Source organism: Bipolaris maydis (assembly GCF_028858645.1).
Source record: "Bipolaris maydis strain C4 unplaced genomic scaffold PSV08scaffold_1, whole genome shotgun sequence".
Classification (NCBI taxonomy): domain Eukaryota; kingdom Fungi; phylum Ascomycota; class Dothideomycetes; order Pleosporales; family Pleosporaceae; genus Bipolaris; species Bipolaris maydis.
In genome coordinates this window covers 1253125-1267678 of record NW_027093857.1, presented here as the reverse complement: position 1 = coordinate 1267678, position 14554 = coordinate 1253125, and the positions used below count along the sequence as shown (strand labels likewise).

Here is a 14554-nt window from a genome sequence, read left to right as displayed (position 1 = left end):
GCAAAAAAAAAAAGAAGACAAGATATTCAAATCAAGTATACGCTGAGTGTGTATAAATACATAGAAGAGAGGCAAGGCGAAATGAATGTGTCCGGATCAACACCGATCCATTTCAATCATCAATCCAAACAGGACAAACAGCGCAAAAACTGATTAGAACAGAAGACAAGTCCGTGTTGTCAAAATGCAAAAAAAAAACAAGGCTTCGTGAAAAAAAAAACACCATCGCTAAAGTGCAGGGCCGTACGCTCAAAAGATTGACATTCGCAATAGAAGGAACGCGTACAGCCTTTTCAAAGGGGTGCTGGGATGGCGTGCAATTGCAACGCAGAAGTAACAAGGAAATTCGTAAAGGCTGTGAAGCCAAGATTGGCAATGTAATCGTTGATGTACAGTTGCCGGATTGGGACAAATCTATAGGGTCGTAATGTCATGTTTAGAAGGGTATCAGTTTCTTTTGGAAGATTGAACCGGTGCAACCGCCAAATCTCCGAGCTTTGTGATACAGAATGCAAGTATGTGCTATTGGGGATTCCAGAGCAGTAGTGCTCTGCGGTCATAACGTCCCCAGGGCTTTGTTAGTACAGGTGGTAGAATCCTCCTCTTTCCAAGTCCCTTCAAAGCGGCGGGCTTTTTCTTCTTTTCGACGTCTGGATCGTAGTAGTGAGAGGCTGTGACGGGGACCTTGAACTCCTGTGTACTCAGGGGAAGTGTGTATTTGAAGTTGCCTCGGACAATCAATTCAAAAGGATGTTGGAGGACTTCTTCCCAGCGCTCGCTTCCCCCTGCTTCGGTCTTGTTTCCTGGATGCCCTAATCGAAGTTCGCCAATGGACTCTGCGCGATGCCGCTGGAAAAACGAGCCCTCAAAAGTCAAGGGCGAGTCAAAACGGTTAACGCGGCCAAGTAACATGGTGCGAGGCTCGCCTTCAATGGGATCAGTTCCTTCGTCAACTCCGGCGGTGCGGGCAATAGTGTCCACATGGTGGGACTGGTCTTGAACGGGTTGCCACTCCTCCAAGTCATCGGGCTGCCCATCGCCAGGCGGCCCGTTGCCATGCTCACGCCACCATGTATCGGAGCCGACATGCTTGCTCTTAGCAAACACGGAAACTTCCATATCAGCAACAGTGACTCCAATGATGTTGGGATTGACTGCGTCGACGATGAGATCCAGAATAACCTCCTCTTGACTTGCCACGACATTTTGAATGTCGCGTACCACAAGACTTGTGAGAGGCTTCGTCGTCGCAAAGACAAGTCCAACAGCGCAAAAGACGACGACCAAGAGCAGGATAGAAAGGACCAAGCACCCAGCAAAGCGTCGGCACCATCCGCCGTCGCGGTGATGCCGGCGTTCCAGGTGGCGTATATTGGCGCTATTCCTTTGGCGAGGAGTCCGGGCTCGTGGGCTTCGGCCAGAGATGAGTGGCGTACGTTCGTCATCGGCCGCATTCTCAGCGTCAATGTCATATGCAGCTGAGTACTCTCCATTCTTCTTGGAGCCGTTGCTGTGTCCGTTGCCAACACTGAAAGTGTGGAAACGAGGGCTATTTGGTTGCGATGTGTTTCTCGAAGTCGGTCCACGATTGCGCGAAGACTGAGGCATCGACGAGTCGCTGTCCATGACCAAGTGGTTTAACCCACCTCGGCCCTGGTTGTATCTGCCGCCGATGTGATGGTGGTGGCTGCCTCCGCCAGCCCGCCCAGAGCCTGAGCGGACAGTACCTTCGCCTCGATCGTCTCCATCGATAGTAGGATATACGTGCGGATTAGTGAATTTAAATTTAGTGCTACTCTTCTTGCTTGGATGCTTTTGATTATCGCGGAACTGAAGTTGTGGGTTGGTGAGGCTTGCTAGTGATGTCATGCTTGGCGTGCGTGAATGGTGTCCCCGACTGCGGTGAGGCGGGTCGGGGGGATTGGACTCGTAGATGAAGGTGGCATCAGAGTCTGAGGAGTCGGCCTCATCGACTGCACTTGCCACCTTTTGTTCGAAGACGTCCGCCTTGGAGGAAGCTGTGCGGTAGCTGGCGTTAGTGCTTGAGTAAAAATAGATGAGATGGAGAGGACGAGAAGAAGACGAAGACATGCGCATTTCTGCGTGTGGGGGAGACAAGGCCAACAGAGAGCGACGGTCATCGTACGAACGGTATGACATGGGGCTGCCTAGAGACGAGGGTGTGTTGGAGAACACACCAGGGTCGGGCCGAGTGTGGGTATGGTGAGGGTACGAGATGTGTTGCAACCTACCGGTGCCAGCATTGATGGACGCGGCTTTTCGCTTGGGGGGTTTCTTCTCCTTCTTTGGACGTATGGTTTCATTGCTGGGCTTCAGACGAATGCCGCCGTCGGCACGACCAGAGGCGGAGCGGTCCTGGTTTACAATCGACGCCTGTGCAACCGAGGGCACGGTCTCGGTTTCGACCGTCATGTTGCGTAGCGGCGGATCGCGTGCGCGTGTTGACATGGAGGACAGCGACGGCTTTGCAGAGACGGAATGCTGTGGCCGCTGGGCAAAGGTCGAGCGCTGCTCCTGCATCTTGCCCTTCTTGGCGCTTTTTGACGCGCTGTCACTGCCGCTTTCCGTGTGCTTGGAGTGGTCGTGTTTGAAGGAGTCGTGCTTTGAGCTGAGGTCTTCAGTGACTTTGGACGAGTTGACGTCATTTCGATCCGTATCGGATTTGTGGGTGACGAGCGAAGAAACAAAGCTAGAATGCGTTAACAAAGTTTGCGGATGGTAACGGAAATTGGGTCCGCGACTAGTCTAACGTGCGTCGCGATGACAAACAGTGGGGCCATTGCGGGGAAAAGCGTACCTTTGCGGCTCTAGACCATGGAATCCGGATGTGGCAGGCAAGCTAGACTCTTGGACGGTTTCGAGCTTGGTGGGCTGGCCGCTGGATCCGCGGGCAGGGGGGGCCTTTATAGTCTGCGTCGGCTCGTCTGGCTCGCTCGCAATGGGGTGCTCGGGTACGGCCAGACGGGGCGGCGAGGCGGGCGACGAGCTCTGGACGATGATGGCAGGCGTCGACTGCGTCTCTGGCCTCTTGATTTGCGAGCGCAGTGAGTTTCTCCGAGAGTGTGAGAGCCTGTCTTCAGAGGGCGGTGGTGATTTGAGCCGCGGCGAGATGGGCCAATGGGGTGCTGCGTCGGCCGAGGCAGACTTGGACGGGGCGGCCTTGATAGAACGCGGTGCGCGTGCAGCGTCGGGCGTGGAGGATTGCGTTGCGGGAGTCGTGTCCGGTATGCTTGTGGCCGAGTGAGCACGCTGCACTGGGCCCGTGGGCGACGGGCCAGGCGTGGTCGAGTTTGCGAGACTCGATGTTCGGCTTGGGCTCGCATCGGTGCTGCTCTTGCGTGAGCGGAAGCCAGGCCTCACGCCCGAGCCGGCAGCGGCTACACTGCGCTGGTAAGGGCGGGCAGGCGAGGCTTCCCGTGAGGAGAGTGGTGACGACGACGAGATGGACGGGTTGAGAGGGCGCTGGCCCGCCAGCGTGTGTTGCCGCATCGAGGGGGTTGAGGCGTTGTTGGCGGCAGCAGCAGCAGCAGCAGTGGCAGCAGTGGCAGCGGCAGTAGCAGGAGCAGTGGCGGCAGCGGTAGAGGCAGAGGCAGCGGTATTGCTGGCGGGGTTGCTGTGGGGCGCGGTGGGCACAGTGGATGCAGCGGGTGGGTGCTGGTTCTGGTTCTGGTGGTGGTTTGGGAGGTGCAGTGGCTGCTGGCGTGGTGAATGCTGCGTCGACGACGACGACGACGACGACGTGGACGCGGACGCGGGTTCAGCAGTCTCGAGGCGGCCGGAGATGGAGTGGAAGGCGTCGTCGTCGGCAGGACGTAGAGAGTCGGTGTCGGTATCGGTCATGATGGGCGTGGTCGAGGACGTGCTTTTGCTTCAATGGGCAATAGCACCCGTGGCATCCTGATGCTGAGCTGGCTGGAGCGCGTCACTCGCTGGCGACGGTCGACTGGGGCCTGGATAGCAGCGAGGCCCGGGTGCAATGGGCGGTCAAAGCAGGCGAGGCGGATGGAAGCAGAACAGACGGCGTACGCGGCGCGCAGTCGTTGGACAAGAGCGCCGCACCGCCGGCTCTCTTTTCTTGCAGTCGGGAGCAGGCAGGGCAAATGGGGCGAGGGGCGGAGGGCGGAGGGCGGATGCGGATGGATGGGTGAATGCGACGGGGACGCTCGCTGCTGGTGCCAACGCCCACGCCAGATCCAGGCACGAACCGAAACCTGCCAGCGCATCGCCGCCAGCCCGCCCTCTGCCACAGCCGCATTACTACATAGGACATGCTCCATGCCCCATACATGGACACACGCATGTACGTATCTACATACTTACTTGCAAGCAACCACCACTCCAGAATGACAGCCCTCTCCCGCCACGGCCCTGTCAGCTGAGCTCAGCCGTCCGTCTGGCCACCACCGGGGGGCGTGCGAGTGCGAGTGCGAGTGGGAGCAGCCTCTGTCACTGCATGGTCGCCAGACGCTCCCAGCAACAGTAGCAGCAGCCTCGCACCCCTCGCGCTCACCCACGGCAAAGGGCAGGAAAAAAAGCAGGCATTACGAGCCCTCTGGCCGTTCGAGTGGCGCTCGGCCAGACACACGGTACGTCAGGCTCACTAGTGCGCACTCACCACCTCTGCACGCCTCTAGCCGGCACACAGCACCACACATCCACACATGGTCGTACGTACATACGAGACGCTGCATGCAACAACGACGACTGAGACGCCTCCACGTGCGGCCACCCCACCCCTCGCCCACGCACCACAGCAAGTCTCTGCCGTCTGACACTCTGTTCGCTGCCGCTGCGTGCCCGAGGGCCGGCTCGTCCTCACCTCAGACGGCCGCTGCAGCTGGGCGAATCAGCTCCCCTCGCCCTCACTCGTCTGCGCCACTACCACACTTTGCTCGCCCTCGGAACCACCACAGGCAGCAAAAGCAGCGTGTGCTAGTCTCGACCAAACTCTGCCCTACATGCCCGTCGCCTGTCTTGCAAACCATGGTTTGCTCGTCGGAGCCGCATTGAAATCATCGTGGGCGGTGTGGTTGCCTGCGCAACAGCAGACAACATGACTAGTGGCTTGGTCGACTTTGCAGCCTCACAATGCGCTGCCCCACTCGCCGTGATAACACCATACCAGACTATCCAGGACATTGCCACTGCCCGCATATCCTGTCCAGACCATGTCCATGTCCTGGCCCGTCTCGGAGCTGTACGACTCATTCGCACCATCTTGCACTGTTTGTATTGTTGATCAGCACTTGAGGACCTCCAGAGCACAACCTAGCCACATGGAGCCGCTTCCAAACACAGAAATCCCACTTTGATCCCCCATCCGCCTCGTCTTTTTGGGGGCAAACATAACTCAGCCACTTGCTGTTCCTAGCACAGCCTGCATCTTTCCTTCTCCGTCCATCTGCCCGGAATTGGTCTCGTCACATCATCCTATCGTCACCAACAACTCTCCCGGATACCGAGCACCAGCCCCCAACCTGCCAAGTCCTCGTGAGCTCTTTTTAGACGAGGCTGTTGCAGCTGCTGGAAATAGTCTCGTTGTACGCTGATATTGTCAGCAAATGGTCGAGACCTTGCGTACACAGCCACCTTGTGCGTGTGCATTGAAGTCGGCACCTGGTGGACAAAATGCCGGGACTCCAGGCAGGCCACCCAACTAGCACCAAAATCGATGACGCACCAGAAAGTACGCAACTCCAGGGCGTCATTGCACCACGAAAATATTATGATAGCATTTTGTTTTTTTTTCAACTTTTTTCTTCTCCGTGTTCAAAAGAAATATCTATAGACTCAGAGCAGTGATAAAAGACGTAAAAAATGCGTGGGTAAGCAGTCCCGCTGACTATTCTCAGTATCAGGTACAAGCCGTTTTGGAGTGCCGGGAATTTCGTCCACCGGATGGACGGGTAGAAACAAGGTAACTCGAAGTCACATGCCTAAACCGTCATCGCCGCAGTGCCACCAGCAAGCCGAGTACCTTTTAATATGCAACCCGTGAAACAATGCCAATCTGTTTGTCAATGGTTCCTGTTCGGATGTTTGCGGGGTATCACGTGACGTTGGTCAGTTGCCCTTTCCACACCTCCAAGCCCCATGCAGCCACAAAGCAAGCAATGAAGTCGTCCCCTCAGCCTCCAATTGCTTTTCCTACTTGTATCCTCTGCCTTATCATTACGCCTTCCACAGCAGGTGCATTGCACTCTCTCGCCATAACCTCCTTCTCGCACTTGAACAACCGCTCATCTCTCACTGCCCCTCTGCATGAACATTCCCTCCTCTCATACCTCCACTACCACGGCATAAACATGTTTCCCGTTCTGCCGTCCATTGTCCTTCTACTGTTCTTCCATACGCCCATCGGCATAAACACGTTCAATTTCCACCTGACACACGCTTACCCTGCACCTTGGTTAACATCCCTCCACACCAACCAAACCCAACCAATCACAGCCACCGCAATGTTTCAAACCACAGAGGCAAAAGTAACCATGCCTCTTGTTTTTCCATGTACTGTGTCGCGACATGCCATGACCTCACTCAAAACCATACTCGACCTCATTTCCTGGCGGGGCTGAGTATGCAAACAAATGAAGTTCTCACCTTCCCGAGTAATGTTTCTATGGCCTGAAACTACGAAACGAAACATCAACGGGACAGGGTGTACGTACACAGTAAGTATGTACGGGCAAAGCACTGGGGTGTAGGGGTTAGGGAATACTCTGCCATTGAAGCAAGTGTACAGGTGGCCAAGGTGTTTGAAGTACAAAAAGAAAGGTAAGATAAGATATAAACCCCAGGATCGGTTCCTGAATTGCTTTTGCCTTGGTTGTCTTTCTCTACACTCGTTTACCCTCTTTCATTTTGCTACTTCATCACCATGCCGTCCTTTAGTTTCTGGAAGAGCTCCAAGACAGAGGAGCTGGCACGTGAACCACTGCTTGCTACACATACAACATGTGATGAAGTCGACATTCCCAATATCATTATACCAAAGAACCTAGATCTCGACCCAGGAAAAGAGGATTCAGGTGTTTTTCTTTTTGATGAACTAGATCTTCAGCCACCAACGTTGTGTCCCCCACAGGTGACGGCAGAGGTTGATGGTGCGTGCACAAGAGAGACGTTCGTTTCACCGGTACCTGAAAAGGCTGCTGAACGGATCGACTCACCTCTAGAGGGTTTGGTAGAGCAATCGCCTCTTCGGTCTCGGGTCTCCGAACAATGCGTGTTCAGTGAGACTGCTCCCGAAGACCCTCCCATGGTTGCAATGGATGTATCCACAACAACGCCAAAAGAAAACAACTACAATGTCCAAATGTCCAAAAGCGACGACCATGTGCCTTCGTCGCAACCCACAGCCTTCACTCCATCCATGTCGCCAAAGCAGGCCACCCCGGGCAAACCAGCCACACACCAACAGAAAACCTCAATAGCGCGTCTCCGCAGACCTGCAGAGCTAAATCTAGCAACAAATACCACTTCATTCTCTCCATCTCAACCTTGCTCAGAACTAGAGCAGCGCTATGCCCTAATTCGCAACTCGAAGACGCAATCCAAGGCCGCACTACGCTCTCCTACCGCCCTCCTGGAAGAACGTCTCAACCTAACCCCCAAGAAGACCCCAGGAAGCGAGAACAAAGTCCGGATCTTCACCCCTCCGCAAACGCCAGAAAACGGATGCTGGATCCCCGGCCCAGGTGGCGCCACCAATGCCTTCACCAGCTCCTCGATACGTGCATGCACAGAAAAGACCGGACGCCCAGCATGGTGGTGCAAGTTCGACAAACTGGTCGTCTTTGACGGCATAGACTGCGATGCCTCGGGCGAGATGACCATTCGCACCAGGACGAGCAAGGGATTGAGTATTGCAAGGCGAAAAGGCGATCTGGAATCTATCGTCATCCCGCTGGACTGTAGCCACTGCCAGGAGATGCTGAATAGGCATGAGTGGAAGTACGATATGCGCGTCTGCAAGCGGAGCGTATGCTGGGACTGCAAAGAGAGGTGCAAGTGGGAGGCTGAAGAGGAGAAGAGAGTGAAGAGTGTACAGAAAGCAGGTAAAGCAGAGGGCAACAGGTTCCGTGCGGATAGTTTGATGCAAGAGTAGTTTTGTTACCAAAGATATGAGAAGATGGAAATACCCCAATCGCCTCGATTCTTTTTCCAAAGTACACTTGCTTTAAACATGAAGAAAGAAACTCTATGATTTTATCATACAACCAAAAAAAAAAGCAGCAAAAAACCTCTTTTCTTCTAGCAAAACACACTTTCCCCTCCGTTCCCACCAACCTAATCCAAATCCATCGCATCATCCATATATTCATACGGAAATTCCTCCACCTCCATGCCCTCGCCCTCATACGTTCTTTCAAAAAACTCCCGACTCGTCGCACCCGCCCCATCCCCCTCGCCCCCCTGATACCCCATCGCCACGCCCCTCGCCTCCTCACACCCGGCCAAAATCCCCCTCAACATAACCTCAATCCCCAACTCCTGCAGCCCCAGCCTCCCCGCCTCCCCGCCTCCTTTACAATCCGCATCCTTCCACATATTCCTACACTCCTTCGCCCTACCCAGCTGCACCCTCACCTCCCCTTCCCCCAGACACTTCTTAAACGGACCGTCCGGATCATCCAGCGCCTCGAGCAGATTAGCATGGAACGCATGATCCGCCATTGGCCGTGTGCGGCGCAGCCCTGGATTCGTTTCGTACCGCAGGTAGTTGAAGTTTTGCTGGGGAAGCGAGGACGAGATGGAGATGTGGAAGAGCGAGAGTAGAGAGACCAGGTAGCGTTCGAGCAGCGTGTAGAATTCGAAGAAGTCGAGTTGGAACATGGACGGTGCGAATGTGCTGGTGGTTTTGGGCGTCCGGAGCAGGTCCAGGGTGCGTAGGTACGAGAGCATGACGAGTTCGGCTTTCCATTGGAGTCGCGTCAGGAGCCGGGTTATGCGGTCTTTGTCTTTTTTGAGCCGTGTGCTGTGGGATTCGGCCAGTTTTTCCGCGGGGGTTTTGGGCGCGTATTTGGAGTTGTTCATGGTTGCTGGGGTTTGGGGTAGGTTATGTGCTGATTATCCTAGTACTACTACGTAGTGGTGATGGTGATGGTGATGGTGGGGGAGGAGGGGCGTTTCCGGGTTGGAGCTGAATCTACGCCGCAACGATTGCGGAGCTTCTTGTGTTTTTTTTCTTCAAGTATGTAACAGATTGCGCAATCAAGTTGTAAATGTGGATATAGCTGTTTGGCCGAGCATTGCGTGTTATAGACGTAAGTAGAAGTGGGCGCGTGCTGTTACCGGCGTTGTAAAGTTATTCGCGCCGAGACGCTTCCTTTGTGACTGACTCAGCGCATCCTTTCACACCAGATACTAACCGAGGGGACCGTGCTTGAGATTGTTTTTTTAATCGGGTATCACTCGTGAATATCCCAAGCTTCTGGGCTGTTTGACGGCCAGCAGACACCTTCACTGTGTTGGTGCGTGGTAGCGTGTGGCTGCTGATATCCGATTCCCAAAGTAGTCTAGCCCCTACCTTCAACCTACTGGCAGCCTGATAGATAGATGGAGCATAGATATCTACTAGAAGGAGTATAGAAACTTGATAAAGTCAGGCAAACTAACATTACATCACACCAATTGTTCAGCTAAGGGCAAGATAGGTATGAGATAAATACATTCAAATGGTTGTCTCGTGCTGAAAAACCGTGTGATCTAAATACGTGATCACATTGTTACAGAAGATGCCATACAAGTGCAAACTTACAGCAATTGACACGGGCGAAAACCCCAAACCTCGTCCAGGCTGCCCATATCAAATACCAATGGTGTATTCAATGTGCAAAGTCACCAGAGTTGCAGATAGAGGATAATGTAGAGAGTTACGAGAAGAATTTACTACTAAAAGCTTGTCTTGTTCAGCACAGGGAAGCGCCATATAGACGAAGATGACTGTTAAGCTTATAGAAGTACGCAAGATTGATACAGTTGCTACTATCGCTTAGTTTGTGAACTATTAAAGAGTGATGGAGTCTGATACATCTGTGTATCACAGGAGTTGATTTCATGGATCTTGGAAAGCGCCAGGTCCGACTCGTGCACTAGTCGGCGAAGGAATTCATGATACAAGATTGGTTAAATCTCAAAGGACTAGATACATCGAAAGCGTCCAATGCGCCTCCACAGTGTCATAAGATAGGCTAGTCATAGCGAAACAGCCCTTGCACAGATCATCACGGGTAACTTGGATTCGGAAATCCAATGTGAGGCTGCCAGGATGTTTCTTTCGCAAATCTTTGACAACCAGACATCTTGCATTTACGGATAAACAATAAGACTGAATTTGCAAGTCGGCACATCTGGTACTCTAACATCCGGGGGTATTTTCAAACAGAGCTACACAAATTCCCACTTTTCCCACCTTACTTCTCCAACGACTTAGCCTCCGCTTCCTTTGTAGGCGTCTGCGCCCCGGAATCGGCCGTCTTCTCCCCTTCAACCACCGTCACAGGACCTGACCGACGCGGCTTGCCTGTAACATCGCGCCACATGCCGCCAAAGTTGCGTACGAGGCTCTGGCGACCTTCCCACAGCGGATAAACACCCACAGCCATCGTGGAGCACATGAGCCAGATGATGCCGACAATAACCCAGCCGGAAAAGAAAGCCTTGGTGAAGATGTAGCCGGTGCCGTAGAGCGGCATGGGCCAGAGGACGAGCAGGATCAAAGTCAATGCTGCGGTGGTGGTTTTTGCGATTTTCGAGGCCCGGAAGAGCTTTCTTTGTTCTTCGGCTTCGGCTTCAGGGGAGAGAGTGCCGTGTCGGCCGTGTACGGCTTCGAGATCCAAGTTTGCGGCTGCTGTGACGTCTGAATCGTCGACTAGACGGATGTTCTTCATTGATACCCAGTCGTAGTTGTCTTTGCGGGTTGAGTTAGCCGGAATATCGGTGTCTGCGGAAAAAAGAGGCACTTACCAACTCCAAAAATCAGGGTGAAGACAGGGATGAAGATCATGGGAGATACTAGGGCAACGACGTTACCAGCCAACATTGGGTTGTTGGCACCAGAAGTTTCTACAGTGATGACGCCGTCGTTGAGTTTGGCTGTGGTTACGAGCCAGGTAGTGATGCTGCAGCATAATCCTAGGACGGGGGAGAGGGTGGCTGCCCATTTGTTCTGGCCCTTCCACATAAGGGTAAGAGTGGCGGGGAGAACGGCAGATGAGATTATGACACCCATGAAGACATACAGCCATCCCATACTTTTCAATGTTAGCGAGTTTCGGGTTGTAAAATAGACTTGAGTGTAACTCACCTAATACCTGCATACCACAATCCTGTCGAGAATGCAGCCATAACCAGTCCAAAGCCGCAAACACATACGTGAGAGGTGTATACAAGACGGCGACCGCTCGCATTTGTGTTGATGTAAGTTCCATAAACGTCATATGTCAAGATACTGGACACGGCGATGAGTTGGGCGGAAAAGGCAGAAGTCACAGCCATGAATACAATAAGGAGAGTTGCAACGGCACCGCCAGATCCGAGGAGAGCAACTGCAGCATATGGAAGGGTGAGTCCAGCGCTGATGGATGCTTCGTCCATAGCCGCAGGGTACGTGGGGAAGTACTCTGTGTGTTGGAGTGCGAGGGCCGCGAGACCCATGGTTGTTGCGCAGAGCCACTGTAAGATGTCAACAAAAGCTTACGAAGAAATCTTGCAAGAAACTTACAGGAATGGCAAACCAAGAAAGACCACCGATGATGTATCCGGGAAGAGCATGGACTGGGGAAGCAGCAATAGCCTTATTGTAGTCTGCCACGAATTAGCTTCTGCACACGAGAAATTACTCTGGAAAAACCTACAGCCGTTGTCCATAAAGACAGTGCCAAAGTTTCCAATGATGTTGATTACGAAGAAAATAGCACCCTCTTTGCTCCTCATCGTCAGATAGCTTCCACCAGCATTTCCGGGCACGGGTGTGGTGGATGCGAGCTCTTGCAGTCGATCGTAAACGGCCCCTGGCGATCCAAGCCTGTCACCAGTTGCGTAGGTCGTGAAAGCAAAGATGAGAAGGATGATGAGCAGGATGACAGTGTGAACGTAGTCGGTAAGGAAAGTAGCCTTGATTCCACCAAACATGGTGTACACGACAACACCGAGGGGAAGAAGAAAACAGGCTGCTGCCGTGGGCACTCCAGTCAGGGAGCTGATGACGGCGGACCCGCCAGTGAGCAACATGGCTGTTACGAGAATGTTTGTGAAGAGCCCAAAGGTAATGTAGACGAAATGAGTCGCCTTTCCATAGCGAGCACGGACAGCCTCGAGGAATGTCTAATACATGTTTAGTATATGTATGTTAGCGTGAATGATTGCAATTGCTTACATGGGCATTTGGTGCTCGTCTCTTGAGCTCAATGGCAACAGTAGCGAACAACAGAATCTGGACAGTAGCTCCAGCAGCATACCAAAGGGGTCCAGAAACGCCTGGAAAACCATCAGCTTTAGTTCTGCCAGCATAACCAGCTTCATTGCTTACCATAGCGAAATGCGACAGAAGAACTTTGCAATAGCGTAGCTGCCCATGTCCAAGATGACACAACCGCAGAAGCTACGAGACCAGATTTCACAGTACGTCCGGCAGTCGAGAACATCTCAGAAGTTTGCAATTCATTGTTGTAGCGTTTTAGAACCCAGGTAGTAAAGACCTTGAAGCTGTCAGCGCACGTTACTCAAGTATTGCATCGAAAAAAGGACTTACCATGCCAAGTGCAAAGAGGAAACCGATACCAAGAACGATGCCGTAGCCCCAACCCTGTCCCAGAGGGGAAGCTGAGGGCCCGATAGGTGTACCGCCACCGGCCATGTCGAGCTATGTTGTGGAGTACGAGAATTGAGGTCCAAAATGCTTTGTGACCTTTTTCTGCCTCAAGGGGGTGATCGAGGGCATCTATATTTCCGTCATGTCGACATCGGCCCTAAATATCTGTGAAAAAAAATCCATTGGTACCAAGACTTGTTATCTCCAGCATCTCCAGACGCACACACATGAAAGGTGCACGTTTCTAGATTTGATAGCCACACATGAGTGGCCAAAGATTAGACTTCCAGCACCTGGGGTAAGACTAAAAGAGCCGGGCTTGTGCTGCAAACCATTCTAAGCCGGACCACCCCCGGTTTCGCAGCTTGGTTTTTCGATTCATGGCCTTATCGCAGAGTTCCTTCCCCTCAGCTTCTGAGCTGGTTGGGGTTTTCTTGCGGGATGGCCTCGCTTGTGCTGATAAGGGAACGGGACCAAGTAACCGTACTGTCACTAAGATTGAACCCCACACCAGCGGCGGCCTTAGCCCTACCATGGCGAACCTAAATTTTTTCCATCTCAACGCTTAGTGGCTGACATGTACAAAACGGTCGCGTGGGGATCGGCATATGTATGCACATGGTTGCTGGGCGTGGAGACTTTCGGCCCATCGAGATGTAGATGGTGTTGGAGGTTTCGATGAGGTAAACATAGGATGCGAGATAAGCTGGGGCTGGGATCCAATGACATGGCGCCGACGGTGGGCCCCGAAGTCGGCCGTGCAGGTTGTGCACCCTGGCCACCGTATTTCTCCACGGCACAGATGGACCTGCATCTGACTGGTAGATTGTTACTCGATTGCTCTGACAAAAATGTGTATCATGTCCATCTTGAAGTGTGGTTGTCTTTCATGCATTCCCCTGGGAGGCTGTGTTGGCGTGTTATGTGTGCAAGGAAAGAGAGAGAGAAAGATTGTAGGCCGGATTTGGAGATCGATTTCGTCAGAAAGATTAACCTAAGAGGCGGTAAAGATCAGCGTAGAACCGACGGTTGTGCAATTGTCCATGCTCGGGTGCACATAAGGTTGTGTCAAGCATTGTCCAATCGGCCCGCCAGTAGTAAGCAAAAAGCTTGAGCTTCATTATTGGACATTCTCCAAGTACTCTTGCGGCGCGGAGGAGGGATAACTGAATTACAGTGGAGCCCTCGTACTCTGTCATTAAGATAATATGTATAAGTGTTAGCACGCTGGGTTAGCAACGAGACGGACAACGGTCGTGTCGATCTACTTTCAGGCACCGGCTATGCTATGTATAACTGATTGTTCCCATACACAGTCAGATCCTACCTATCCAGCTAAGATTGTCAAGTATCCCTAGTTAGATCTTTTATCATTAAAGGGTCAGTCTTGTCATTCACTACAACTTTGTTCGACGATAGTACTGCTCAGCTAACATGCGCATGGGCTTGTCAGCGCCTCACGAGGTCGACCATGACTCCGTAAGCTGATAATGTTTCTCAGAGACCAAAGCTTATTACGAATAGATACAGAAGACACATGTTGTTCCTCAAGTATTCGTAAAACCTCTAGCCCAAAGTTTCACGTATGGCCGATTAGTTTCAATGCGCTCTATGGTCCTCCAATCTATGCCTACAGTATTCTGTGTCCATATCCAAAACTAATACATAGAATGACGAGATATCTCACAAGAGGCGGAACTTGTGCTGCTTGAAGAGAGA

At 52.6% G+C, this 14554-nt stretch overlaps 4 protein-coding genes across 4 annotated transcripts; 1 reads left to right on the top strand and 3 right to left on the bottom strand.

Annotated features, from left to right (window-relative positions):
• Positions 1 to 337: 337 nt before the first annotated feature.
• Positions 338 to 3861, bottom strand: PSV08DRAFT_376008 (vacuolar segregation subunit 7-domain-containing protein; the record flags this gene model as incomplete). Its single annotated transcript, XM_014222663.2, has 3 exons — positions 338 to 2710; positions 2819 to 3634; positions 3773 to 3861. The coding sequence occupies 3 exons, from the start codon at positions 3859 to 3861 to the stop codon at positions 523 to 525; spliced, it is 3093 nt and encodes a 1030-aa protein (XP_014078138.1). The 3' UTR covers positions 338 to 522.
• Positions 3862 to 6898: 3037 nt separating this feature from the next.
• PSV08DRAFT_406457 (uncharacterized protein) lies at positions 6899 to 8128 on the top strand (the record flags this gene model as incomplete). Its single annotated transcript, XM_014222661.1, has 1 exon — positions 6899 to 8128. One exon carries the CDS (start codon positions 6899 to 6901, stop codon positions 8126 to 8128), a length of 1230 nt encoding a protein of 409 aa, XP_014078136.1.
• Positions 8129 to 8546: 418 nt separating this feature from the next.
• Positions 8547 to 9122, bottom strand: PSV08DRAFT_255224 (uncharacterized protein; the record flags this gene model as incomplete). The annotated part of the gene is made up of 1 exon (XM_014222660.2): positions 8547 to 9122. A coding segment is annotated over exon 1 (511 nt), but the record flags the coding sequence as incomplete, so codon positions are not given.
• Positions 9123 to 10135: 1013 nt separating this feature from the next.
• Positions 10136 to 12880, bottom strand: PSV08DRAFT_213443 (Sodium:solute symporter family-domain-containing protein; the record flags this gene model as incomplete). The annotated part of the gene is made up of 8 exons (XM_014222659.1): positions 10136 to 10933; positions 10990 to 11276; positions 11330 to 11697; positions 11747 to 11829; positions 11880 to 12348; positions 12401 to 12501; positions 12554 to 12722; positions 12776 to 12880. 8 exons carry the CDS (start codon positions 12878 to 12880, stop codon positions 10437 to 10439), a joined length of 2079 nt encoding a protein of 692 aa, XP_014078134.1. The 3' UTR covers positions 10136 to 10436.
• Positions 12881 to 14554: the final 1674 nt, after the last annotated feature.